This window comes from Macaca mulatta, chromosome 19 (assembly GCF_049350105.2).
Source record: "Macaca mulatta isolate MMU2019108-1 chromosome 19, T2T-MMU8v2.0, whole genome shotgun sequence".
Lineage (NCBI taxonomy): Eukaryota > Metazoa > Chordata > Mammalia > Primates > Cercopithecidae > Macaca > Macaca mulatta.
In genome coordinates this window covers 56,981,290-57,008,719 of record NC_133424.1, presented here as the reverse complement: position 1 = coordinate 57,008,719, position 27,430 = coordinate 56,981,290, and the positions used below count along the sequence as shown (strand labels likewise).

General features: G+C 46.7%; 1 protein-coding gene across 13 annotated transcripts; it reads left to right on the top strand.

Moving 5' to 3' along the window:
• CEACAM20 (CEA cell adhesion molecule 20) lies at positions 1–27,430 on the top strand. 13 transcript variants are annotated; one of them, XM_077980285.1, is made up of 12 exons: positions 2–229; positions 4,781–4,858; positions 5,766–6,041; positions 6,908–7,186; positions 9,065–9,343; positions 12,584–12,862; positions 16,887–17,004; positions 17,219–17,304; positions 18,089–18,150; positions 18,493–18,528; positions 18,991–19,116; positions 24,139–25,224. In XM_077980285.1, exons 1-12 carry the CDS (start codon positions 178–180, stop codon positions 24,190–24,192), a joined length of 1,725 nt encoding a protein of 574 aa, XP_077836411.1. In that variant the 5' UTR covers positions 2–177; the 3' UTR covers positions 24,193–25,224. The 13 variants fall into 13 exon arrangements, 10 of the variants coding, with proteins under 10 accessions (XP_077836414.1, XP_077836411.1, XP_028694771.2 ...); XM_028838938.2 differs by having other exon boundaries at positions 4,781–4,924; XM_077980283.1 differs by lacking the exon at positions 2–229 and adding an exon at positions 1,906–2,354.

Sequence of the window (27,430 nt, the reverse complement as noted above, 5' to 3'; positions counted from 1 at the left end):
TGCCACCACCCCTGTCTGTCCCGAGAGCGGCAGTCACTACAGTGTGTGTGACTTTGTAGCAGTGGGGGAGAGGAGAGAAGGGAGGTGGAGGGGCTGCAGCTGCAGTGAGGACTGTGTCTGTGTGTGCAAGCCGGGACAACAGACGGCCTGGCACACTGAAGTCAGGTGCTGGGACCCATGGGGCCTGCTGACTTATGGGGACACCACTGGATGGGAATCCTGCTCTCAGGTGAGTGGGGGTGGAGGGGGGTTGTATCCATCTATTTGTCAGTGGTGTGTGTGTGTGCATGCGCGCACACTCGAGGAAAGAGATGGAGGCAGAGAAAAAAAAAATGGAGACACAGAAACAGAGACAGAAATAAAGACAGATACAGATATAAAGATAGGGCCGGGCGTGGTGGCTCACATCTGTAATCCCAGCACTTTGGGAGGCTGAGGTGGGCAGATCACTTGAGACCAGGAGTTTGAGACCAGCCTGGAAAACATGGCAAAACCCATGTGTCTACTAAAAATACAAAAATTAGCCGGGTGTGGTGGCAGGCGCCTATAGTCCCAGCTATTTGGGGGGCTGAGGTAGGAGAATCACTTGAACCTTGAACTCGGCAGCGGAGGCTGCAGTGAACCGAGATCACACTACGGCACCCCAGTCTGAGTGACACAGCAAGACCCTGTCTCAAAAAAGAAAGAAAGAGAGAGAGAAGAGAGAGAGAAAGAAAGAAAAAGAAAGAAAGAAAGAGAAAGAAAGAAAGAGAGGCCGGGCGCGGTGGCTCAAGCCTGTAATCCCAGCACTTTGGGAAGCTGAGGCGGGCAGATCACAAGGTCAGGAGATCGAGACCATCCTGGCTAACACGGTGAAACCCCGTCTCTACTAAAAAATACAAAAAACTAGCTGGGCGAGGTGGCGGGCGCCTGTAGTCCCAGCTACTCGGGAGGCTGAGGCAGGAGAATGGCGTGAACCCGGGAGGCGGAGGCTGCAGTGAGCTGAGATCCGGCCACTGCACTCCAGCCCGGGTGACAGAGCAAGACTCCGTCTCAAAAGAAAAAAAAAAAAAAAGAAAGAGAAAGAAAGAAAGAAAGAGAAAGATAGAAATAAAGACAGATACAAAAGAGATTGACAGAAGGAGACCTAAACAGAGACCAGAGACAAAGAGAGAGACAAAAATATATGTATATTTGTCAGTGGTGTGTGTGTGTGTACACACTTGAGGAAAGAGAGACAGAGGCAGAGAGAAACAGACACAGAGACAGAGACAGAAACAAATACAGATGCAAGAGACTGACAGAAGGAGACATAAACAGAGACTAGAGACAAGAGAGAAAGCCAAAGTGTGTGTGTGTGTGTGTGTGTGTGTGTGTGTGTGTGTGTGTGTGTGTACAGAGAAAGAGAGAGAGAGAGAAAGATGGAGTCAGAGCCATAGAACCAGAGACCCAGGGAGAAAGAGAGAGAGAGAGGGAAATACAGGAAGAAGAGATACACAGGGAGACAGAGACAAAAGGTAAAAAAATAACCTTAGAAATGTTACCAGTGGAGGCCAGGCGCAGTGGCTCATGACTGTAATCCCAGCACTTCGGGGGGCCGAGGTGGGTGGATCACATGGTCAGGAGTTTAAGAACAGCCTGGCCAAGATGGTGAAACACTGTCTCTACTAAATACAAAAATTAACTGGGTGTGGTGGTGGGCACCTGTAATCCCAGCTACTTGGGTGGCTGAGGCAGATAATTGCTTGAACCCGGGAGGCAGAAGTTGCAATGAGCCGAGATTGTGCCATTACACTCCAGCCTGGGTGAGAGTAAAAGTCTGTCTCAAAAAAAAAAAAAAAAAAGAAAGGGAAAGAAAGAGAGAGAGAGAGAGAGAAAGAAAAGAAAAGAAAAGAAAAGAAAGACCAGTGGGAAAAACAGGGAGGGGCAGAGAGAGATGGAGACAGAGAACAAAGAGACAGGGAGAGAACTGTGTAAAGACACAGACAGAAATAGATTCAGAGACACAGGGAGAGAGGGAGTATCATGGAGATTCAGACAAGCAGATGAGAGATAGGCGGAGGGAGGCTGTGCCAGCCCTGGGTGGCCAGGTCCACGGATCAGGATGGGGATGAATGTGAAATTTCTGCCTAAAAGGCATCTGAGACAAAAGGAAGAAACTAGAATATTTTGACGAAAAAAGTATTTTGGAAGTGAAGACATTATTTTGCAACAGGTCATGTGCAGAGGTGAGGGCTCAGCCCAGCCTTGCTATGTGTCTCTGAGACCAGCTTCTCCTTCTCTGGGCCGGCGCTTCCTGGCTGACCCTGGAAGGTTGCAGGGGCTCCGTAGTCCTGGGAGGCTGAGAGTTATCAGCCGCATCCACAGGTGTCTCTGTGAGTGTTGCCTCTTCCTGATGGCACAAAGGCAGGGCAATGTGAGAAGAAAGCCAGAGGGAAGGGGCCACGGCAGGCTTTCCACGGAGGGAGGCTTCCTGTCTCGGGCGGATATGATGAGGCCCCTATCAATGCTTTCGCTCACATCATTTCACTTATACTTACGACAGTTAAGTGAGGCTGGAACTGTTACTACCTCCATTTTTCAAATGGGGAAACTGGGGCTCAGATAGGGGATATCACTTGCCCAAATAAATGGCAAAAATGAGATTCAAACCCAGGTGGTCAGGCTCTGAGGCTGTGGGCCTAACCTCTAATAGCATTTGAGGCAGAGAAACCACAGACACGAGAACCCGTCATCAAGACTACCATCATCGTCATCATCGTTGCCATCATGGTGGCTGAATATTTGCTATGAACTCTGTTAAGCATGTCACATTTGATAATCTCACTCAGACTTCACAACCACCAGATAAGCTGAGTTCTACTATTATCTCCATTTTTCAGTTGAAGAAACTGAGCCGCACAAAGAGAAAGTCCCTTACCCATGATAGTAGGGCTAGTAAGTGACAGAGCTCATATTTGTTCCTAAGAGCTCGTGCCCTTATTCACTGACTGGGCAGAGAATGGGGCAGTGTTAGGGCCACATTGGGGCCCTTTTGAGAGGGGCAGAGGGTCTGCGTTAATGGGGCTCTTGGGAGAGATGAGGTCAGTTGCATGTGAGCACAGCTGCTGGGGTTGGGCCCCAGCAAAGTCTCATGTTTTGTTTGTTTGTTTGTTTTTGTTTTGAGACAAAGTCTAGCTCTGTCACCCAGGCTGGAGTGCAATGGCACTATCTCGGCTCACCACCACCTCTGCCTCCTGGGTTCAAGAGATTGTCGTGCCTCAGCCTTCCAAGTAGCTGGGTTTATAGGTGCTTGTCACCACACCCGGCTAGTTTTTGTATTTTTTTGTTTGTTTGTTTGTAGAGACGGGGTTTCACCATGTTGACCAGGGTGATCTCAAACTCTTGGCCTCAAGTGATCCGCTCGCCTCGACCTCCCAAAGGGCTGGGATTACAAGCATGAGCCACCGTGCCAGGTCCCATAGTCTCTTGCAGCCTCCGTAGTGGTGTGCAGAATGATCAAATGGAAAACTGGGAACTCATTTTTTGTGTGTGTGTTTGTATTTTTTTTTAAGACAGGATCTTGCTCTGTCACCCAGGCTGGAGTGCAATGGTGCCATCACAGCTCACTGCAGCCTCAAACACCCAGGCTCAAGTGATCCTCCCATTTCAGACTGTAGCTGGGACTACAGATGTACGCCAACACCCCCAGCTAATTTTAAAAAATTTTAGTACAGACAAAGCTTCACTATGTTGCCCAGGCTGGTCTCAAATTCCTTAGCTCAAGTGATCGTCCCACTTCAGCCTCCCAAAGTACTGAGATAACAGGCATGAGCCACTATACCCCGCCAAAAACTGGGAACTTCTGCTATCTTGTTCTCCTTTCCTCCCCATGCAAGTGAAATCTTGCCTAGGGGCACATCAGAGGAAGTACCAAAAGTCAATATTTTTCACCAAGATCACAGTAGAAGTACCTGTTAATCAAGGGCTGGCTCTGTGGCCATCTCTGGGCTGACAGGAGGAATTACAGTGTTGAGAGCGCAGTCTTCAGGGCCTGGCAGGCCAGGTTTTTAGCTTCTGCCATTGATAATACCGTCTTGGTGAGTGACATCACTTCTCTGAGCATCGGTTTTCCTCTATGTGGAATACAGGGACCATCATGTGGCTCCAGTAGAGGGCACATCATTGGAGAGAACACAGTGACTATCAGGCAGCCCAATTAAAGTTTGCCAATATTCATTACCACCCCCACAACAACCCTAGGAAGCAGGTGATAGAACACCAATTTTACAGTTGAGACTGAGGCTCAGAGAGGACAAAAACATGCTGCAGCTGGGCACAGTGGCTCATGCCTGTAATTCCAGCACTTTGGGAGGCTGAGGCAGGCAGATCACATGAGGTCAAGAGTTCGAGACCAGTCTGGCCAACATGGCAAAACCCCGTCTCTACTAAAAACACAAAAATTAGTTAGGCGTGGTGGCCTGTGCCTGTAATCCCAGCTACTTAGGAGGCTGAGGCTGGAGAATCACCTGAACCCAGGAGGTGGAGGTTGCAGCGAGCTGAGATTGTGCCACTGTATGCCAGCCTGGGCAACAGAGCCAGACTCTGCCTCAGGAAACAAAAACACACAAACAAAAACCAAACAAACAAACAAAAAACATGCTGCAGGTCACATAGCTGGTAAGTAATGAGTAGGACTCAGGTCTCCATGGGTGGAATGCCAGCCCTATGACCTCAGAGCTCCCTGTGCTTCTGAAGACCCTAGTCAGGCACCCCCCAACACACCTCTCCCTCCCTGAATGCCTCCTCTCTCCCCTTCTAGCCTCGCTTTGGACCCTATGGAATCCTCCAGCTGCAGCCCAGCTCACCCTTGATGCCAACCCACTTGATGCCACCCAAAGTGAGGATGTTGTTCTGTCTGTGTTTGGGACCCCCAGGATACCCCAGATTCATGGCAGATCCAGAGGTGGGAGCCAGAAAACAAGATGGTCATGTTGATCTCTGCCTCCATGGAGATCCCCCATCCGGGCCTCACACCCAAAGTCCCAAGAGGACGAATCTGATTGGCTCAGCCAGAGTCTGGCAATAACTGGTCCAGTCATCTGTGCCAGGGGTCGGGGTAAAGAGGGAGGGCTGTGACTGTCATGGCTGGGGTGGGCAAAGTTGGCTAAAAAGTGGGTGGGGGGGCTGGGTGCAGTTCCTTATGCCTGTCATTTCCAGCACTTTGGGAGGCTGAGATGGGTGGATTACTTGAGCCCAGGAGTTCGAGACCCACCTGGGCAACATAGGGAGACACCATGTCTACAAAAAAAAAAAAAAAAAATTCACCAGGTATGGTAGTGTACACCTGTAGTCCCAGCTATTTGGGAAGCTGAGGTGGGAGGATCGCTTGAGCCCATGAGGTCAAGGTTGCAGTAACTATGATTGCACCATTGCACTCCAGCCTGGGTGACAGAGCGAAACCCTATATCAATAAAGAAAAAGAGTGGGTAGGGGGCCCTTGCTGGCACCCGTGTCATAAGCTTGATTGTCATTGCAGTTGACATTGATTGACCCCTGGTCAGGTCCCAGACCCTTTGCTTCACTTGCACAATCACTTTGAATGGGACTTGGAGAAGGGAAGTAACTTGCCCAAGATGACGCCTAGAATGAGCAGTAGATCCAGCATTCAAGCCCAGGCATCCAACTCCAGAGTGTCTTCCAGCAATTCCAGTCTAGTCCTGTTTCTCTGGGTCCCCCTGTGACTACATCTTGTTTGTTCTTCCTCTACCTGTGTCTCTGCCTCTGTCTCCCTCGCTTGCTTTCAGAGCTGGCCAAGCCTACCATTGCAGTCAGCCCGGGCACTGCCATTGAGCAGAAGGATATGGTGACCTTCTACTGCAACACCAAGGATGTCAACATTACCATCCACTGGGTTTCCAACAACCTCTCCCTCGTGTTCCATGAGCGCATGCAGCTGTCCAAGGATGGCAAGAACCTCACCATCCTCGTTGTCCAGCGGGAGGACTCGGGGACTTACCATTGTGAAGCTCGAGATGCCCTTCTGCGCCAGAGCAGCGACCCCATCTTCCTGGACGTGAAGTGTGAGTCCCTTTCCATTCTCTCCAACCCCTCACCAACACTCACTTCCTTAGTGCCTTGTTCAGTCTCACAGCTTGAAATACCATCCAGATGTGGACTTGTCTACCTTTGAACTTCAGATGTATAACTGTTTGACATCTCTACTTGGATTCTACTGGAAACCTCCAACTTAATGTGTCTAAAATTGAGCTCCCAAACCTCAGACGTTTGATCCAAAACCTTGCCTGGATAGGGGTGAGCAAAGAGCATTAGCAGGCTCACTTTATTTATTTATTTATTCATTCATTCATTCATTCATTCATTTTATTTGAGACAAGATCTCACTCTGTTGTCCAGGCTGTTGTGCAGTGGTGCAATCATAGCTCAATGCAGCCTCGACCTCCTGGGCTCAAGCAATCCTCCTGCCTCAGCCTCCCGAGTAGCTGGGACTACAGGCATGAGCCATTGCACCTGGCTAATTTTTAAATTTTTTGTAGAGATGGGATCTTGATAGGTTGCCCTGACTGGTCTTAAACTCCTTGCTCCAATCAATCCTCTTGCCTCAGCCTTCCAAAATACAACTCATATATAACACGTACACATACCGTGCAATACCACAGACATACAACACACACTCACACAAAACATAACAGGTGTGAGCTACCTTAACCATTCAGCTGGCATACTTTAGACGTATCTTTCAACCTTGCTTTACCCAGGGATGAGGCTGACATTTCATTTCCATCTGACTACTGCACCTCGTTTGTAATTGATCTAGCCTTTGAGTGGGGAGGAGGGAAATAAAGTATTTATTGATCCATTAAAGACCTCCATAAGAGACCTGTTGCTGATGCTATTGTTACTGCTGTAATTGTTCCTCTCCTCTCAGATGGTCCTGATCCTGTTGAAATCAAATTGATGTCTGGTGTTGCCAGTGGGGAGGTGGTTGAGGTGATGGAGGGCTCTGACGTGACCTTTTTGGCGGAAACAAAGTCTCACCCACCCTCTGCCTATACCTGGTTTCTCCTTGACTCCATTCTGTCTCACACCACGAGCACATTCACCATCCATGCTGTGTCCAGAGAACATGAGGGCCTGTACAAGTGCTTGGTGTCCAACAGTGCCACCCACCTGTCCCGCCTGGGTACTCTGAAGGTTCAAGTCCTCGGTAAGTCTCCTTTCCTGGTTCCTCTCCTTTGTTCTTCTGAGAGTCAGATGCTGGCCATGTCAGAAGGAACCAAGAGTTCTTAATCCAGGGCCTTTGGATACTGTGTGAGGGAGAAACCCCTGCATGACATTGAGTTGCTTGCATAATGTTTGCGCCGTATTCTAGAGGAAGGGTCCAGGATTGTCATCAGATTTTTGAAGGGATCTTGAACTCTAAAAAAAAACCTTAAGAGGCCGGGCACGGTGGCTCGCGCCTGTAATCCCAGCACTTTGGGAGGCTGAGGCGGGCAGATTATGAGGTCAGGAGATCGAGATCACCCTGGCTAACACAGTGAAACCCCATCTCTACTAAAAATACAAAAAATTAGCCGGGCGTGGTGGCGGGCACCTGTAGTCCCAGCTACTCGGGAGGCTGAGGCAGGAGAATGGCGTGAACCCGGGAGGCGGAGCTTGCAGTGAGCTGAGATCGGGCCACTGCACTTCAGCCTGGGCGACAGAGCAAGACTCTGCCTAAAAAACAAAAAAATCTTAAGAGCCACTGAGCTGCATCAATACCCCAGAGTTTGAGGAGGACCAGGGGGATATCCAATGCAGCTGGTGACTGAGCAGGGCTCCGACCGCAGGGAAGGCTGGGCACACTGGCTCCTTTGCCTGGCCTGGCACATCCTGCAGGAGACCCTGGTGGCTCTCTAGGGGGTGCCCATGATTTGATTCTCTGAAGATGGGGGGAGGTTAACTGTCTACATTTAAAAACACTAACACAACACTCACGTACTCCATACACACACAGATAATAACCCCACATGCACAGCACACTCACGCACATGTACAATACACACAGTAAACACAACTCATATATAACACGTACACATACTGTGCAATACCACAGACATACAACACACACTCACACAAAACATACACACATATAGCATGCACACAACAGAGGCGTACAACTCACTCATCACAAAGTATATAACACATCAGACATACAACACATACACACAAACCCACAACACATACAAATCCACAGCACATACACACAAACCCACAGCACACACATCCACACAGCATATGCATACAAATCCATAACACATACACACAAACTCACAACACACACGCAAAATGGTCACACATACAACACATATACAACACACATGACATGCAAAACACAGACACACATATCTCACATACATCTACACAACAAACAAGATCACATATACATGACACACTCACATAAAACATATATACACCTAATATGCACTAATGGACACACACAACATATATCATTGACATTCAGCACCCGCTAAACATTACAGCCATTCAACATCAGACACTCAAGATGGACAACATGGAAAACACACCACATACCATACAGTCAACACCCTCAACACATACATACAACAGACACACAATGCACACACAAAATACATATACATACCACATGTAGCACATACTCAGTGCATATGCACATATCACACAACACAAACACATAACAATACCACAGACACAGAACACACACTCATATACAAAAAAATACACATAACATATACTCACGTACAAAGTGCACATGTGTACCACACACATACTTCATATTCAACACATACACCCAACACACACAAGAAATGCAAAACACACGCGCACCACACTCTCTCCGTATACACAAAACTCATTACATATTCACATGAAAAATCACACAACACACATTCATCCACAAAAGACATACATGTACCCCGCACACCAGTCATACGCAAATCCTATACACATACACACCACCCACAACACACACACACACACTCCTGGAAAAACTTGTGGGCCCCACAAGGGCAAGAGATGGGGGAAATCTTCCTGAACCTGACCCTGTACCTCCACGTGTTTCCAGAAAAACTGACCACGCCAAGAGTCGTGCCTTCAAGCCTGAACCTTGTGGAGAACGCCAGGTCCGTGGACCTGACCTGCCAAACCGTCAATGAGACTGTGAATGTCCAGTGGTTCGTGAGTGGCCAGCCCCTCCTGCCCAGTCAGCACCTGCAGCTGTCAGCTGGAAACAGGACCCTGATCATCCACGGCCTCCAGCGGAATGACACGGGGCCCTATGCCTGTGAGGTCTGGAACTGGGGCAGCTGGGCCCGGAGTGAGCCCCTTGAGCTGACCATCAACTGTGAGTCAGCCGGGGCCTGGACCTTCCCCTTCTCCCTGCTTCCCTCCTTCTCTTTAAGTTCTTCCTTCCAATCATTCATGCTATGATTATTGAGCTCCTGCTCTGTGCCAGGCATGAATCTGGGCACTGGACAAGGCCAAGCGCCTGCCCTCAGGGGGCTTATGTTCTAGTGGAGAAACCAGACCATAAACAGAGAAGCACGGGATAAGGCTTAGGGACACCACCAGATTTAAGCTTTCCCAGGGTCTCACTGGCCCTTGTCTACGGGGAGGCAAACATAGAAGCCAGGGAGAAGGGGAGTAAGAGGAGCTGTATTTGTCTGGATCCTTGGAGAAGCAGACCCCAAGGTGGGATTAATGGGTTTATTCATGCAAGGGTTTTATTAGGGGAAATGCTCCTGTGAGGATAACTAGGGAGGCAGCTGCAGGAAGGTTGGGGAGAGCCATCAGACTGAGAGACTGAGATGCGAGTGTGACCCCAAGTGACAGGGAGAGGGACAGAGACTTGAATAGAAGCACCTGGATAACCATGCAGTTGAAGGAACACCCATCAAGGCTGTTGGGACCTCCCATGTCTCCCAGGAAGGGGCCTGCCTTAGTTTCCTGGATGCACTCAGGTACTGGCAGGGTGCAGCCTGTGGGAGGGCTGGGAGTAGATCTGGGGGCACAGCAATTGGGCCCTTGGTCAATTACATTTCTGCTGTTGGAGGTCTTTGAAGAGCTTCTCCTGGTGGCCACAATGGCAACTGTCCAGTGTTGCAGCTGTCCAGAATGGCCACTGTCGGGTGTTGAGAAGTGGTTGCACTGTGGATGTATTTTGAATATGCTGCTGACTGATATTAGGTGAAAGAGAAAGAAAGGAGTCAAGAATGACTCTAAGGTTTATTGCCTGAGCCACTGAAAGGATGTAGGAGTCATGAACCAAGATGGAGAAGATTGGGGGAGAAGAGGTTTCTGCTGGGAGAGAAAGGAGGGGTGCACTTTTGTACATGCGAAGTAGCAGGGAACGCAGAGGTAGGGGTTAAGTACATGTCTTTGCTCCTCTTTACACTTCTCTGTTGCTCTCTCCTCTTTCCTTCTCAATTCAGTCGTTAAACCAAAAATATATATTTTGTGCTCTCTCTGTGGTAAGCAACATGTTGAGCATTTGATACTTGCCATGATTTTCAGCTTTCACAGCCTGCTGGAGATGGCGAGGTCACTAAGTAGGCAAATAAAACACAGCATGATAAATGGGAACTTGGGGGACAAAGGGAGGGTATGGGGAGCCCAAAGGAAGCCTCCATCTGAGGCATGTTGCGAAGGCTCATCATGAATGGGGATGTCCACCGTGAGAGCTGAAGGATGAGTTGGAGTAGGCTGGTTAGAGCAGAGGCAGAGAAGAGCATTCCAGGCAGAGGGAAGAGAGTGTGCGACGGCTTTGAGGCAAGAGAGTGTAACAAGGATGGAATCTCCGAGTGGGATTTAATTCCTGAATGAGAGCAAGAGGTGTGGAAAGGTGGGACCGGAGGGGGTCTCTAAGGATCAAATTGTAAATGGCCTCATCAGCCACAGGCTTTGTCCCAAGGGCACTGGGGAGCCACAGAGGGTTCTGAACACAGGAGGGACAGTGACAATTTAGTACTTAGGAAGACTTCTCTGGCTACTCTGTGGAGGATGAGACTGGAATGGGGGAGACCAGGAGGAGCTGGGATGCAGGTGAGGGATCCAAGTGGCCATGAGGTCAGGATAGGGAGAAATGAACAGGTTCAAAGGATGTTTGGGAGGGAGCAGAGAAGGAGTATTCCTCCCCTCCTGGAATATCTCAATTAGCAACCTTTTGCATCCCTTCTAGTGTTTTACATTAATTTAAATAAAGTTTGACTCTTAAACTCTTTTAGGTTTTTTACAAAATAGAGACAGGGTCTTACTATGTTGCCTTGGCTGGTCTTGAACCCCTGAGCTCAAGCGATCTCCCTGCCTCAGCCTCCCAAAGTGCTGGGATTATAGGCATGAGCCATGGCTCCAGGCCCAAACTCTTTTAATTTATATGAGGAATCCAACAACTACTTTCATTTGTTTCCTTCTGGTATGTGGTAGAAGAGAAAAGTGACAATGATCCCCTCTGACATTACAAAGAAAATTTGCACGTGTTTATACCATTGAGAATACACAGGACTAGAAGTTAGGAATTATATGCACGGGACACAGCCACAATTTCCCTCACTCCCCCACTTCCTTCTCCCTCCCTCCCTCCCTTCCTTCCTCCCTTCCTCCCTTCCTCCCTTAGGAATTATATGCACAGGACACAGCCACAATTTCCCTCCCTCCCTTCTTCCCTTCCTCTCTTCCTCCCTCCCTCTCTCCCTCCCTCCATCCCTCTCCCTCTCTTTCTCTCTTTCTCTCCTTCTTTCTTCCTTCTCACTCTGTCTCCTAGGCCAGAGTGCAGTGGCGCAACCTTGGCTTGCTGGCTTGCTGCAACTTCGGCCTCCCAGGTTCAAGCGATTCTTAGCCACTCTAGTAGCTGCAATTACAGTCATGTGCTACCACATCTAGCTGGTTTTTATTTTTATTTTTCAGTAGTGACATGATTCACCACATTAGTCAGGCTGGTTTTGAACTCCTGGTCTCAGGAGTTCCACTCACATCCACCTACCTCGGCTTCCCAGAGTGCTGGGATTACAGGTGTGAGCCACTGCGCTTGGCCTAGCAACAATTTCTGATGCCCAAGTGACCTAAAACTCTTCTTTGAATTAACTTTTGCAAAGGCAGGGGTTTTCTTTGTTTTGTTTTTTGTTTTTTTTTTTCTGAGATGGAATCTTGCTATCTCACCCAGGCTGAACCGCAATGGCACGATCTCAGCTCACTGCAACCTCCACCTCACAGTTTCAAGTGATTCTCCTGCCTCAGCCTCCCAAGTAGCTGGGACTACAGGTGCCCGCCACCACACCTGGCTAATTTTTTGTATTTTTAGTAGAGACGGGGTTTCACCATGTTAGCCAGGATGGTCTCGATCTCCTGACCTCGCGATCCACCCACCTCGGCCTCCCAAAGTGCTGGGATTACAGGCGTGAGCCACTGCGCCCGGCCCTTGTTTTTGTTTTGATCTCCCCCACCCACAGTGTTGTGGACCACACTGTGCTTGTCAGACAGCTAAGGAGCAAAAGGGAGCATGTTCTGTTTATTTTACTGAAATTCCAAGGTGAAAGTGAATGGCTCGCTGATGGGGGCCAGGGTGCATCACGTTTGGTTTTACACACAGATGGTCCTGACAAAGTGAACATCACCAGGGAGTCGGCATCGAAGATGGTCAGCACCATCGAGGCAGAGCTAAACTCCAGCCTGACCTTGCAGTGTTGTGCCGAGTCCAAGCCAGGCGCTGAGTATCGCTGGACTCTTGAACACTCCACCTGGGAGCACCTGGGAGAGCAACTGATCATCAGGGCTCTGACCTGGGAACACAACGGGATCTACAACTGCACAGCCTCCAACCCTCTCACCGGCCTGGCCCGCTCCGCTTCAGTCCTGGTCAAGGTGGTAGGTGAGTCTCTCAGGGTTGCCTTCCCCTAGGACCCGAGGGGCCTTTCCTGATGCTGGTCCCAGCCACCTAGTCTACCCCTACCGAGGGCTGGAGTGTGGCAGTCTCTACACTGCCTGAGCAGGTTCTCAGTCCACAGCTGTTGAATCCTAACCCCTAATGCTCAGGGGAACATAGGAACTCTACTCCCTGCTATGTTCCCTGGAAAACTCTCCAAGCTGTTCTGAGCCTCAGTTTGTTTGCCTGTAAATTCGGTTTGTGACGTGTATTAGTCCGTTTTCACGCTACTGATAAAGACGTGCCCAAGACTGGGTAATTTATAAAGAAAAAGAGGTTTAACGGACTCACAGTTCCACGTGACTAGGGAGGCCTCACAATCATGGTGGAAGGCGAAAGGCATGTCTTACATGATGGCAGACAAGAGAATGAGAACCAAGCAAAAAGGGAAACCCTTTATGAAACCCTCAGATCTCGTGAGACTTATTCACTACCATAAGAACAATATGGGGGAAACCGCCCCCGTGATGAAATTATCTCCCAGAAGGTCCCTCTCACAACACTTGGGAATTATGGGAGCTATAATTCAAGATGAGATTTGGGCGGGGACACAGGCAAATCATATCGTGACGCCTATCTTTCAGTCATTTAGGACAATGAGTCAGAGACATACCCAGTGAGGGAAGGAGTGAGCTATATGGGGAATCAGAAATGATGTTAATAGCAACTGGACATGACTGGCAGGGAGTCCCTGTATCTCTGTCTTTAGTTCTTGAGAAGGCAACAGTGTTACTGTTCACTGGGATTCACATCCTTCTCCAATGCTTATTAGCTGTGTGACCTTGGGCAAGTTACTTACCCTCTCTGGGCCTCTGATTTATTATCTAAAAAACATAATAATTCTGCCTATTTCTTAGGGTTGTTGAAGATTGTTAACATTTGTAAAGTTCTTAGGGCAGTGATTGGCATATTGTATTTGTTAAACAAATAAAATTATTCCTTCTTTTTTTTTTTTTTTTTTTTTTGAGACAGGGTCTCACTGTGTCACCCAGGCTGGAGTGCAGTGGCAAGATCATGGGTCACTGAAGCCTCAACCTCCCAGTCTGAAGCCATCTTCCCACCTCAGCCTCCTGAGAAGCTGGGACTACAGGTGTGCACCACCACCCCCAGCTAATTTTTTATTTATATTTTTTTGGTAGAGATGGCCTCCCTATGTTGCACAACTCCCGGGCTCAAGTGATCCTCCTGTTTTGGCCTCCCAAAGTGCTAAGATTACAGACTTGAGCCACCACGCTCAGCCTAAAATTATTGTTTATTGAGCCTGTGCCACATGTCTGAATCCAACTTTCCCATATATAATATCAGCAGACACTTCTTGGGTACTTTCTATCAGTCAGTTTTGAGGTGAGCCTGTTGGTTTCTTCATTGTACAGGAAGGGAAACTGAGATCTATAGACTCAAATCCTGTCATCGAGGTTTAAAACCAGGCTGGCCTCCTCAAGTTGTTCACTAAGCCTAGAACACCATTTATATCAACTTCCAAATTACCTCATTTAATCTTCAGAGCAATCTTGTGGTCTTGGTAAGACCATTTGATGGATGGAGCAACAGAGGCTCAGGGAAGGAAGTGGTGAGTTCAGCTGATGCTCACGGGGATATTGTAGGATTTGAATGAGATCATGTATGAAGGCCTCTTGGTGCTTAGAGCTTGCTTCTATCATCATCATCATCATTATCATCATCATCACCACCACCATTTGTCAAGCATCTGGTATGTATCAGGCACTGTGCTGGTAGTTTTATACATGATCTTGTTAATCCCTTCAAAAGTCTATAGAGGCCGGGCACAGTGGCTCACGCCTGTAATCTCAGCACTTTGAGAGGGTGAGGCAGGTGGATCACATATTGTCAGGAGTTGAAGACCAGCCTGGGCAACATGGTGAAACCCAATCTCTACTAAAAAATACAAAAATTTGCCGGGCATGGTGGTAGGCGCCTGTATCACACTACTTGGGAGGCTGAGACAGGAGAATCACTTGGGAGGCAGCCAGGTTGCAGTGGTTGCAGAGGAGCCAGAGGTTACAGTGAGCCAAGATCATGCCACTGCACTCCAGCCTGGGTGATAGAGCAAGACTCTGTCTCAAAAAAAATTTTAAAGAGTCTGTAGAGTTTGGAATTCTTATTCTTGCTAGAGATACAAAGAAACAGAGGCCGGGCCTGGTGGCTTACGCCTGTAATCCCAAAACTTTGGGAGGCTGAGGCAGGCAGATCACGAGGTCAGTAGATCGAGACCATCCTGGCTAACATGGTGAAACCCTGTCTCTACTAAAAATACAAAAAATTAGCCAGGCGTGGTGGCGGGTGCCTGTAGCCCCAGCTACTTGGGAGGCTGAGGCAGGAAAATGTCGTGAACCTGGGAGGCTGAGCTTGCAGTGAGCCGAGATCGTGCCACTGCACTCCAGCCTGGGGAACAGAGCGAGACTCTGTCTCAAAAAAAAAGAAAAAAAAAAGAAAGAAAGAAATGGTGATGCAGCCAGGTACGGTGGCTCACACCTGTAATCCCAGCAGTTTGGGAAGTTGAGGTGGGTGGATCACCTGAGGTCAGGAGTTTGAGACCAGCCTGGCCAACATGGTGAAACCCCATCTCTGCTAAAAATACACACACATAAAAATGGCCAGGCATGGCAGTGCACACCTGTAATTCCAGCTACTTGGGAGGGTGAAGTAGGAGAATTGCTTGAACCTGGCAGGTGGAGGTTGCAGTGAGCTGAGATTGCGCCACTGCACTCCAGCCTGGGCAACAGAGCAAGACTCCATCTAAAAAAAAAAAAAAAGCGGGGGGGGGGGGTGCGGGGAAAGAAAAATGGAGGTGCAAAGAATGAAACTAAGAATCCCTGAGGCACCCCAGGAAGTTCCCTCCTGCCCCTCCAAAGCAGAGCTCCTTCCTCACACTCCTGACCCTTGTGGCTGTGTTCTTAATTCCAGTGGCTCGATTTCACCCTTTTGAGAAAGGTTCAGGCAGAAGTGAGATGGGCAATTGGCAGACCTGATTAATGAAAACAATTGCCATTTATTAATCACCTACTATGTGCCAGGTGTCAACATTCATGATTTCATCTCATCTTTGCAAACATCCTGTGCTATTTACAGATGAAGAAATGAGACTCAGAAATGAATTCACTTGTCCACGGTCACACGGACCCAGCGAGTCAAAGGGTTCTAAGTCAAAGCCGGGTTTCTGGTTGCCAAAGCTCTTTTCTCTGGTGTGTGCCTCTTTTCTGGGAGGAAAGAAAGGCAAAGCCATATTTGATCCATTATGCTTATTGGCATTGTCATCATGGCCAACATTTACTGATCACTTTCCATGGTTCCAAACAAACACTATATATATAGAACATGAATACATATATGTTTAATCTTTCCGGAAGTCCTATAAACCCTGTTGTTCTCATTTTACAAAAGAGACCACTGAAGCATAGAGAGGTTAAGTAGCATGCCCAAAGTCACTGCTGAAATTTGGACCCAGAAACTGGATATTTATTTTAGAAATGATGCTGTTAATACCACAGACTGAGGCCAGGTGAAGTGGCTTATGTCTGTAATCCCAGCACTTTGGGAGGCTGAGGCGGATGGATCACTTGAGGTCAGGAGTTCCAGACCAGCCTGGGCAACATGGTGAAACCCCCTCTCTACCAAAGAATAAAACAAATTAGCCTGGCATGGTGGCAGGTACCTGTAGTCCCGGCTACTCGGGGAGGCTGAGGTGGGAGGATCATTTGAACCTGGAGGTTGCAGTGAGCTGAGGTCGCGCCACTCCACTCCAGTCTGGGTGACACAGCGAGACTCTGTCTGGAAAAAAAAAAAAAAAAGCAAAACCAAAAACCAAGAACCACAATCTGATGCCTCCCAACGACTGGAAAACCAGTGCTCACAAAATGTCAGTAGAGAAAAAGCTGCAAGCTTGGGAATGGGCTGGGGGCAGGGATGAGGGTGTGTCAGGCCTGGGTCTTGATTCTCTCTCCTTGCCCAGGTCCCCAGTCCTCCTCCCTGTCCTCAGGGGCCATTGCTGGTATTGTCATCGGGATCCTGGCTGTCATTGCTGTGGCCTCAGAACTGGGCTATTTTCTCTACATCAGAAATGCCAGACGGTAATACAGGGATACAGGGTGGGGGATGGGGGTGTGGCCAGCAGGGGGCGCGCCTGCCTGGCGTGTTGCTGACCATGGTGCTGAGTCGTGTCTGGCACCTGGGGAATTCAGAGGGCTGGGGGCATTGTCCAAGAATGGACATGGTATACGGACAGAACCTGTGGAGATGGGCAAGGACTAGAGGCACAGAAGAATGAGGGTTTTGGGGTTTCAGGCCCTCAAGGAAAACAGCAGAGGACCCCAGTCATGAGACCTCACAACCCACTCCAAAGGAGGAGCACCCCACAGAGCCCAGTTCCGGTGAGTGACTCTATGGATGATGCCTGGGGCGGGGGTGAGGGCTGGAGAAGAGGCTGGTGCTGGGGGCTCCCAGCTTTGCCACCAGGTCACTGTATGATCAGGGCAAACCCTGCCCACTCTGAGCCTCTGTGTTCCCATCTGGAATATGGATGAGATTGGAGTCAAGCCCTCTAACGGGTTCTGCCTGTTTCAATAGTCATAGCAAAAGCAGGACAACATGCTGGAATGCTCTCCTTTCTCAATCTCAGAAAACTTTGTTAATTGATTGTTGTAGACAGAATGAATCAATCACAACACTACATCCTGCTGAATCCAAATCCAGCCTCATATCTCAATAGAGTGCCTCGAGTGCCCTCTACTGATGGGTTAGAGTTAACCAAAGACAAAATGAAACATTTGCCATCTCTAGGTCTGGGATTCTGGAAGGACAGGCCTTTTGATATGGAAGGCTTTCTAGAAACTGTCCAATCCAGCCCCATTTTACAGAGAGGAAAACCAAGGCCGTGAGGGATAAAGGGCTAAACCCAGGCTACAGAGGACCCACTGTCAAAACTGGGGCTAGAACTTAGATTTCGCTCCTCATTTGTGTCACCAGACAGCCTTACCTAACCTAGAACTTGACTTCCAGGACATTCCCAGGTCAAGCTCAGTGGAAATACGACAGGGAGTCCTGGGAAGGAAGACTTCTGCACTTCCTTTCTGGGGACAGGGGTCCTGGAAAAACAGCCCCTTGCCCCATATCTCTTTCTAACTCCAGCTCCTGACTGAGATTCACTTTTTCTAGAAAGCCTGAGTCCTGAGTATTGCAACATATCCCAGCTGCAGGGACGGATCAGAGTCGAAAAGGTGAGTGATGCTGCAGAGGGACCCTCCTTGATCCGCCGACCAGGCTGCTGTAGTCTTACTTCTTAGGGTGGGGACTGGCATGATATTTTGAGAAAACCCAGTGCCAGGTTGAGTCTCTCTGCATCTCCTCCTTTGACTTCTCTGAGGATCTTAAGACCCTTCCGAGTTTTTTCATCTCTTCTCCTCGTCTTCTTACTCCTTGACATGACAGTTCCTAGCTTTGAGCCCTCTGGGAATCAGAAGAGCTATAACTGCCTCTGAGGCCAAAGCTATTTCTGAGAATCTCTTGGGGTGCCCCTGTTCCAAGCCCTATGACCTCTCTGCAACTTTGTTTTTCCCCAGATGCAACCACCAGACCTTCCAGAGGAGACCTATGAGGTACATTGGCCCTGATGGGTTTGGTTAAAGAATCTGTGGAGAAAAGACAGTCTGAGAATTTTATGTGTGATAAGCCTGAGAGATGATCTTGTCAAGCTTTCATGGCACAGCACAGGGCCGGGAATGGGAAGAGAGTAGCCTAAGGCCTCACAGGGAGCTGGGTCAGATGCCAAGACCCTGGATCCTCTTTTGTTCCTTCCACCTCCAGGGCTTGGAATTGGACTGCCAGTGAGGTGGTACTGGACCAGCACAGGCTGGGAGTAAAGGTTGCAGAGCCAGCAGGAAAAAGGAGAGTTCTGGGCCAGGGCAAGGGCCTGGGTTCTAACCCTGCTTCCACCTCTGATTATCTGCAAGAATCTGAACAGATTCCTTCCACTCTCTGGGTCTCTGACGAGTGTAAGTTTGTACATTCCTGGCAATCTATGACTGTAGGCCCTGCCTGATTTCTCTGCTTACTTGCAGACAAAGCTGCCTTCAGCAAGCCCTGGAGGCAATTCCTTCAGCCCATGGAAGCCACCACCCAAACCTCTGATGCCCCCACTCAGATTGCTCTCCACTGTGCCAAAAAACACGGAGTCAATCTATGAGGTATGTTTATGCCACACTGAGTCTTTGGACAGGTGGAAATCTGTCATCAATCTGGTTTTTCTTCCCTACTAAAGAGTCTGTAGGATGAACTATAAAGAAAATTTCCCTTTAAAAATCTTCTCAATTCCATCCTACCCATTTCCATCATGTCATTTTCTAGTTAGTTTTCCTTCATTCCTTTCCAATGCACTCCATTTTATTGCATTCCATGTTTCACTCCACCCATTTCCTTTCTATCCATTTAGCTTTATTCATTTCCTGTATTTCCATATCACTTCACTCTGCCATTTTCTTTCCATCCCATTTGGTTTATTTCCTTTCACTCTATTCCCCCCCATCCTATCTCTTCCCATTCACTCTACTCTATTCCATGCCTTTTCTTTTCTTTCTTTTTTTTTCTTTTTTTTTTTTTTTTTTTGAGACAGGGTCTTGCTCCATCACCCAGACTGGAGTGCAGTGACTCAATCTCTGATCACTGCAACCCCCGCCTCCCAGGTTCAAGGGATTCTCCCACTTCAGCTTCCTGAGTAGCTAGGACTACAGTCTTGAGCCATCACACCCAGCTTATTTTTTTATTTTTTGGTAAAGATGGGGTTTCACCATGTTGGCCAGGCTGGTCTTGAACTCCTGACCTCAATTGATCTGCCCGCCTTGGCCTCCCAAAGTGCTGAGATTACAGGAATGAGCCATCATGTCTGGCTCATTCCATGCCTTTTCATTCCATCCCACTCAGCTCTGTTTGATCCCTTTACACTCCTTTCCATCTCTTTCTTATTTCATTCCTTTTCATTCTTTTCCTTTCTTTCTATTACATTTTATCCATTTTTATTTTTTCTTTTAATTCATTTCAATTCATTTATTTTACATTCCATTACACTCTATTTTATTCCAGCCCATTCAATTCCCATCCCACGACTTTATTTCATTTGCAGTCTTACTCTTCCCATCCCATTTCAGTCCTCTTATTTCCATCCATATATTTAATCCATTTCATCCGTTTTGTTTTCTACTTCTCCATTCCTTCCTAGTCAATGTCCCTATTTACATTCATTTCCATTTGATTGGTTTTCATTTCATTCCACTGCATTCCAGTTCTTATTCTTTATATTCCTTTCCCATTCACTTTTTCTTTTTTCCCATTCCCTTCTTTCTTTTCCATTCACTTTCTCTTCTCCATCCCCTCCCCTTTCATTCAATTATATTTCACTGTTTTCCATTCCTCTCCCTCTGTTCTCTTCAATTCCTTTCCCTTTTCATTTCTCTCCAATCCATCCCACTCTATTCTATTCCATTCCATTCTACTCCATGTTTTCTCACTTCATCCTGTCCCTTTATGCCCTTTATGGCACTTCATTCCCTTGTCTTTATTACTTTCCTTTTGAAGCTTTCCATTTAATTTCTTCTTTTCAAGTCATTCCATTCCACTCCTTTTCACTTCATTTAAGCTCTTTCCATTTCTTTGCAGTCCTTTGCATTTCCTACTCTTTACACCATTGATTTCAGTTTCATTTCATCTCATTATTTTATATTCCATGGCATTCCATTTCATCCCTTTTCTGTTTTTTTTTTTAATTTTGTTGCTTTATTTTTGTTCTTTAATGTTAGACTTTCCTTCTACTATATTACTTTTCTCCCATTTCCTCTCCATTTCTCTCCCGCTCATTACCTTATTTTATTACTCTCTTTTCTGCTCCATTTGATTTTCCTTTGTTTCTTTCTTTCCACTACAATTTTCCTTTTCATTTAATTTCTTTCATTTGCACTTCTTTGGACATCATGCCATTTTATTTCACTCCATTCTCTGCCTTTAATTTATATTGTATTCCTTTCTGTCCTATTCAGTTTCCCTCCATTTCATTTATGCTTTTGCCATCTCTTTCAGTTACATTCCTAAACAGTCTATTCCTTTTCATTCCCTTCCTTTCCTTTCCAATCTTTCATTTCATTCATGATATTTACTTCCCCACATTTTTCTCATGGGAGATTTGAAGCAGTTTTTCCTGTGGAAGATTTGAAGCAGTTTATATACAACATTACAAAATGGTGTTAAATTAGAAATAGAAATTACAATCAGAAAAAATATTTTTAACAATAGCAAGAAGTCAAGATATGGGTAAAAAGTAAAAAATATATGCTGGGCCTACATGATATCTGCCCCTATATCTCTTATGTGTCTCTAAGCTTCCTGGTAACAATAAAACAGAGAGGTATGATTAGTTACATTATTCAAAAAGAAGAAAACTGGGCCAGGCATGGTGGCTCATGCCTGTAATCCCAGCACTTTGGGAGGTGGAGGTGAGCAGATCACTTGAGGTCGGGAGTTTGAGACCAGCCTGGCCAACATGGTGAAACCCCGTCTCTACTGAAAATACAAAAATTAGCTGGGCATGGTGGCAGGCACCTGTAATCCCAGCTACTTGGGAGGCTGAGGCAGGATAATCACTTGAACCTGGGAGGCAGAGGTTGCAGTGAGCTGAGGTCCAGCCACTGTACTCCAGCCTGGGCAACCCAACAAGACCTTGTCTCAGAAAAAAATTAAAAAGAAGAAAACTGTTAGTTCATCCAGGCATAAGCAAAGGTTCCAATAACAAGTTTAGAGCAGTCAAGTGATGGCTCCATAGTTCTAAGGACTAGTAGAATTACTTTAGAGAATGCAAGTGATCTTAACCCTGTCATCAGGACAGCCAGATTACTCCATTTCCAAGAATGGACTTTAGATTCTATATTCTGAACAAGTCAGTGACCAGTCAGAATTTATCCAGAGGAGGAATAAGTGAGAGGCCGGAACACGGGCTCAAATCCATGTCCTACTGACAGGGTTTTATTGGGTTTGGAAAAGAGAAAATTTAGAGACAGAGGACTCCATTATTTTAGTGTCTGACAGGCTTCAGGTAGAGGGATAAATGTGTTCCTTGTTGTTCCATAGGGCAGATAAATTACCATGGAGGATAAGTAAAAGAGGGGTAGATTTTAGCCTAACAGATGAACTATTCTTGAAAAATGTGAATATCCTGCTGGGCGCGGTGGCTCAAGCCTGTAATCCCAGCACTTTGGGAGGCCCAGACGGGCGGATCACGAGGTCAGGAGATCGAGACCATCCTGGCTAACATGGTGAAACCCCCTCTCTACTAAAAAATACAAAAAACTAGCCGGGCGAGGTGGCGGGCGTCTGTAGTCCCAGCTACTCGGAAGGCTGAGGCAGGAGAATGGCGTAAACCCGGGAGGCGGAGCTTGCAGTGAGCTGAGATCCGGCCACTGCACTCCAGCCCCGGCGACAGAGCAAGACTCCGTCTAAAAAAAAAAAAAAGAAAGAAAAAAGAAAAATGTGAATATCCTATATACCTTTGTATTTTTTTGAGACAAGGTATTGCTCTTTCGCTCAGCTTGTGTGCAGTAGTGCGATCATGGCCAACTGCAGCCTCAGATTCCTGGGCTCAAGCAATCATTCCACCTTGGCCTCCCAGAGTGTTGGGATTAAGATGCAAGCCACTGCACCTGGCTGAATGTTTCATATATTAATATCTTAGTCAAGAATTTTTAATGTTAAGAACATTAAACCCTTTGAATATAGTTTGAATGGGGATTAATTGAGAGAACACTGAGAAATATCAGATAACTCAATTTCAGAAATTACTCCTGGGCCTCTTGGCAACTCGAATGCCACAAAGAAGCTGTTTCTCTCTTATTACGCAGTTTCTCATTTTCACTAATCTATGAATTCATTTCATTCTCTCAATTCAGACTGAATTTCTATGTAAGTCACTGGTCATTGCTTCTCTATAACTTCAGAGTATATATAATAACATCTTCTGCTGCCCTTCAAGCATTTCTAGGTTCAAATTCTCCATAGGAGAATCAGATTGGTTTAGGCCACGGTATCATGTTTAGGTTTGTCAGCTCTGTAATCAGCTTTGAACTGGTAAAACCTTAGCCACCTGAGTCCCTCTCTTCACCAGTGTCTGTGTAGGGGAGCCATGTTTGTTTCCTATTATTAGTAGGGCAAAAGGTCTTCCCAGAAATCCCACTCAGTAAGCTTCCTCTTATATCTCAGCCAGAATAAGGTCATATGGTGCTCCTCGCAGCAACAGAGGCTGAGAAAGTGATACATTAACATTCCCAGTCTCTTCAATAGAAGCAAGCGAGGGAGGTGGTGTGGGGAAGAATGCTAGGTCAGTCAACTCAGTGTCTGCTACATTCTGAAGGGATTAGAAGGAGCAAACCATGCAAACAGTGTGGAGAGAAACAGTCCAACTTGAGAGGCATCAGGAGAAAAGGCCCAGAAGTGGGTGTAGAGTTATCCATTGCTGTATAATGAATTACCACAGACTTTGCAGCTTAAAATAACATGAATTTGTTATCTCACAGTTTCCGTGGGTCAGGAGTTCAGGCATTGCTTAGACAGCTCTTCTGCAAGGCTATATAATCAAGGTGTCAGTCAAAGCCTGGTCTCATCTGAGGCTCAACTGGGGATGGATCCACTTCCAAGTTCACGTGGTTATTAGCAGCATTCAGTTCCTTGCAGGCTGTCATAATGAGGGCCTCAGTTTCTTACTGTCAGCTGGAGGTCATCCTCAGTTCTTTGCCAGGTGGCCCTCTCCATAGGCAGTTCACAACATTGCATCTTGTTTCTTCAAAGCCAAGACAGAAGTCATAATCTTGTGTAACAGAATCACATACATGCAATCATGCATATCCTACCACCTTTGCCATATTCTATTGGTTAGATGCAAGGTTAGATGCAGGTCTTGCCCTCAAGGTGAGGAGATTACATAGAGGAATGAATACCAGGAAGCAGGGATTATGGGGACCATTTTAGAGTCTGTTTACCACAGTGGGGAAGTACATGGGCCATTCCAGGAACAGAGAGGTGTCAGTGTTACTAAAGTGTGATGAGAATGGAGGAAGATTTCTGGAATTTCCAAAGAAAGGAAAGTACCAGGCTGTTTGGGCCACAGACTACAGTGAGTAGACTGGGAGGGTCCACCTAGCAAATGGAGCTCACATTTTCTTTTTGTTTAACAGGAGCTTGTGAATCCAGAGCCCAACACTTACGTCCAAATCAACTCCTTGGTTTAACGGAAGCAGAGCTCTTTTTCTCCAGGAGTCCTAGAGAAACCATGCTCGATCATGTATTTAATGATATTTATTAAGTGCATATTATAAGCCAGTCATTCTCTGTCATCTCTGTATACCTTGTGATGTTCTATTGCAATGGGTTGGTCAGGCCCTAGCTCCCACAGAATCTTAGATTTTGACTCATATTTTTTTTTCAAAGCAATGGTAATGGTAAAAATGACAGCCCGTGGATCTAGAGTTAGAGGGCCGAGGTTTGAGACTGAACAGCATAGGATATCATAGTTGCAGGTTGAGGTTGAGCAAACACCGTTGGTGGACATAGACTCCAGGGAGAAGAGTAAGTCTGAGTCAGCCAGAGAGGAGCAGGTGACAAAGGCAGGGGTCAGAGAAGAAGTGGCTTTTCAAATCATGGCAGAAGATAAGGAACAAGGAGCTCTTAAGAAATTAAGAGCTCTTAATAAAAGGAGAAAACACATAGTGAAGTGAGGGATTGAGGCTCCTTAGGAGAGGTAGGCATGAAATGCTTAGAATCCTGGGAATTGCAGGGGTGGAGAGAGTCAGAATGAGATTTGCTGAAGGTAAAGAGAGTGAGGAGACAAGGATATCTCCATGGTTTCTTGCCAGGGCAACTGGATGACTGACAGGTCACTTTCTGAGCAACTCTGGGATAAGGAGAGAAATGAAGAATTTGCTTCATGTCAAGAATTTAGACATGTCAAGAATCAGCTGGAGAATCAAGTAGGCAATTGTTCATAAAAGTCTAGATAGATCATGGCTGGAGATACACATTTGAGAGTTGTCAGTGGGATTTAAAGTTATGGGGCTGGATGAACTCCTCTGTCAGGATGGTCCCCAAGAGCACCTCATGCTCAAAGATTTTCTAGAGGAATTCACAGGACCCAATTGTTAACCTCATGGTTATAGTTTATTACAGCAAAAGGATGGAGAATAAAATTGGCAAAGGGAAAAGGTGCATGGGGTGAAGTCTGGAGGATACCCTGCACCAGCTTCCAAGTGTTCTCTTTCAGTGGAGTCACATGGTGTATTAGTCTGCTTTCTGTTGCCTATAACAGAATATCTGAATCTGGGTAATTTGTTTTAAAAAGGAAATTTATTTCATACAGTTATGGAGGCTTAGAAGTCTAAGGTCAAGGGGTTGCATCTGGTAAGAGCCTTCTTGCTGGTGGGGACTCTGTAGAGTCCTGAAGGGGTGCAGGGGTTCACATGCCAAGGGGACTGAGTGTGGTAACATGTTAGCTCAGGTTTCTCTTCCTTTTCTTATGAAGCTACCAGTTCCACTCCCATGATAACCCGTTAATCCGTTAGTCCATGAATGGATTAATCCATTCATGAAGGCAAAGCCCTCGTGAGCCAATCACCTCTTAAAAGCCCCCATCTTTCAATATTGCCATACTGGGGATTAAGTTTCAACATGAGTTTTGGAGGAGACAAATATCCAAACCATAGCACATGGGAAATCTCCCAGCAATGATGTGTGATGACGTGTGTGAAGCATTGACATCGAGGGAAACTCACCTAAACCTGGGTGTCCATGGTTTTTTGTAAAGGGTCAGTCACTGACGCTCCAGACTCCAGATGTTCCTCCATAAATCACACTGTTAGTATAAACCATCTGGACAAACTGGTACAGCACGGCTCGAGGCCTCAGGCAAACAAAAGGACTCTTACCAGATAGGATATTATGAGAGCTCAGTTCCCAGAGCTGCCCAAAGGCTAGTCAGGAAAACAGGACTTTTCTTGGGAACTTACAGGGTTTGAGCAATAGGCCTGTATGTCAACCCCAAGCAGAGTGGATGAAGACAAGGCAAGGGACAGGCTGACAGCTGATTCCTGGGTCCCTCTGATGTTTACAGGAGACATCAAGCAAAGGAGACAGAAAAGGACTGTCAACACGGGGGAAACCAATACTGAAAACTCCTGGAAATGAAGAAAGAGTTTTCAGAATGGGTTGTTGCTATCCTCGGAGCTGAATGGCTATCATGATGATGATAACATTAATTCAGATTTTAAAAATTAATCATTAGATGTGATACAAGAGACTAGAGTTAGGACCCTAAGGGTTGCACTCAGTAGTGCCAGAAACACCACCCTATTTGAATGCTGGGAACTTTCCTCTTCCCTGCCAAGAAATGTCCCCCTCCCCCGACATCCTAGAGACAGATCATGCCCTTCTACCCTCTAGTGACTCTTACTTTTGTCTTCTATTATTTATAGTAAATGGATTCATAATTTTCTTGCTCTTCACTGTATGTTGAGCCCTTACCCAATTCCTGGCCAATAAACAGAACCTTAATATGGAACTTTGGTGTCAGCTCTTCCCCAGACAGTTGATAGATAAATCTCTAGATTAGATGGGCATCTTTCTAGAATTCTTTCTAGAATGTTCCTGAGTGGTAACTCTTTTTTTTTTTTTAATTTTTTTTTTATTCATTTATTTATTTATTTTGAGACAGGGTCTGGCTCTGTCACTGAGGCTGGAGTGTAGTAGCGTGATCTTGGTTCATTGCAACCTCTGCCTCCTTGGCTCAAGCAATCCTTCCTACCTCAGCCTCCTGAATAGCTGGGACTACAGACTTGTGCCACCAGGCCTGGCTAATTTTTGTATTTTTTGTAGAGATGGGGTTTTGCCATGTTGCCCAGGCTGGTCTCAAACTCCTGGGCTCAAGTGATCCTCCTGCTCCGGCTTCCCAAAGTGCTGGGATTACAGTCATGAGCCACTGCCCCCAGCAGTGGTAATTCTTCTAAAGTCCTGTAATATTAGGTTAAGTTAGGATTTATAGGTTCCTGGAAGTAAACACTACCACTTTGTTCATTTTGAAAGAAAATAAAAAAGACTAAACAAAAGACAGATAAACAAAGTCAGTTTTACATTTTATAGTACTAATGCTCTATTTTCTGAATTTTTTTTGAGACAGAGTCTCGCTCTGTTGCCCAGGATAGAGTGCAGTGGTACAATCTCGGCTCATTGCAGCCTCTGCCTCCCGGGTTCAAGCGATTCTTCTGCCTCAGACTCCTGAGTAGCTGGGATTACAGGCATGCATCACCATGCCTGTCTAATTTTTGTATTTTTAAAGTAGACACAGGGTTTCGCCATGTTAGACAGACTGGTCTCGAACTCTTGACCTCATGATTGGTCCGCCTTAGCCTCCCAAAGTACTGGGATTACAGGTGTGAGCCACTGCGCCTGGCCTATTTTCTGAATATCTTAAACAATTAG